Here is a 1,227-nt window from a genome sequence, read left to right on the forward strand (position 1 = left end):
ACAGTCGAGGTTGGTCAGATTGGCCATTAGCAGGGATACCGTTGTTCCCAATGCATGCCTGAGGATGATAACTACTTCCCAATGCATCCTGTGCTCCAACCTACATATCGCTAAAGCCGATATGAAGCTACAGTCGCCAACGAGATTCTGCACTAGCTGCCCAGCCGAGGTGTCCGTGACGAGGAATCTGGTCTCCTTATTACTCGCAGGAATACTCTGATCGGATTCGATCTGCCACCATCTCCACGAGGAATGATTCCTTACAGCACTCGATAGTGGCCCCCACTTGGTGCAAAGAGGCTCTTGTTGTGGTGACAGGTTCAGCACGTCATCATTATTTCTGGTGAATTGAGGCATAGTCCCGGATAATCTAATGAGCTAACTTCACGCCAGAGACGAACTTCCACCCTACATTCGTCCTCCATTATCATCGAGTATAACAGCATCTTCATCGTCAGACCATTCAGGGAACTCCATTCCGCCAATCTCCCCTCCTCTGATCACGATTCTACTCTCCTTAGCGGTCAACACTCGTTCAGGCGATAAGGTCGAGGGCTCCGAAATGACAGACAGCTGCTGCTGCTGTTGTTTCAGCTGTGCCTTCAAGGGGTTCTTCAGCTTGCTAGAACCCGCCGCTCTCAACGGTAATACGGGCGATTTGCTCAGCTCTCGATATCTGAATCCAACAGAGGATTTGACAGATGCTCGGATCGAACCCGGCACCTGGCTATCATCTCATCTACTCTAGCCCTGCTATTATTAACCGCTCGCCGCGTGGGACTTTCCCTCCCCTCTCCTTCACAGGACTCGACCAAAACAGCTTCTATCTGCTCCAATCGATGGCGGCACGACTTCAATGTATTCAAAGCCTCCATAAACCTACACAGGTTCGATCCCCAGCAGCTCCATGTTCATACCTCACCTATGACTATTCACTAAACTATCAATCTTAGCCATACCCGAGGAGTAGCAACCGTCAGTCTCGACTATCTTCTGCGTTTCCTCAAAGACACGAATCTTGTCAGCCTGAAGCCATAGTATAACAGCATACCCAAATGACTCCTTGCACGCACGGCTTCCTCTGCCAAGCCAAGCGTCTCAGCCAAATGCCTATTGAACAGCGATCGCCGCTTAGGGTCCGTATTGGCATCCCTCCCAGCCACAAGCCATTGAGCTGATGCTAGGTATCTGAGGAACTTAGCACTACAGACGGCAACTGTGAATAGT

At 50.4% G+C, this 1,227-nt stretch overlaps 1 protein-coding gene across 1 annotated transcript; it reads right to left on the minus strand.

The window, feature by feature from the left end:
* Nucleotides 1-141: 141 nt before the first annotated feature.
* Pmar_PMAR001733 (hypothetical protein) lies at nt 142-1,188 on the minus strand (the record flags this gene model as incomplete). The annotated part of the gene is made up of 6 exons (XM_002764722.1): nt 142-216; nt 265-370; nt 413-676; nt 724-879; nt 923-1,026; nt 1,074-1,188. Coding segments are annotated over 6 exons (819 nt in total), but the record flags the coding sequence as incomplete, so codon positions are not given.
* Nucleotides 1,189-1,227: the final 39 nt, after the last annotated feature.

The sequence above is a fragment of the Perkinsus marinus genome, assembly GCF_000006405.1.
Source record: "Perkinsus marinus ATCC 50983 genomic scaffold scf_1104296976276, whole genome shotgun sequence".
NCBI lineage: Eukaryota > Perkinsozoa > Perkinsida > Perkinsidae > Perkinsus > Perkinsus marinus.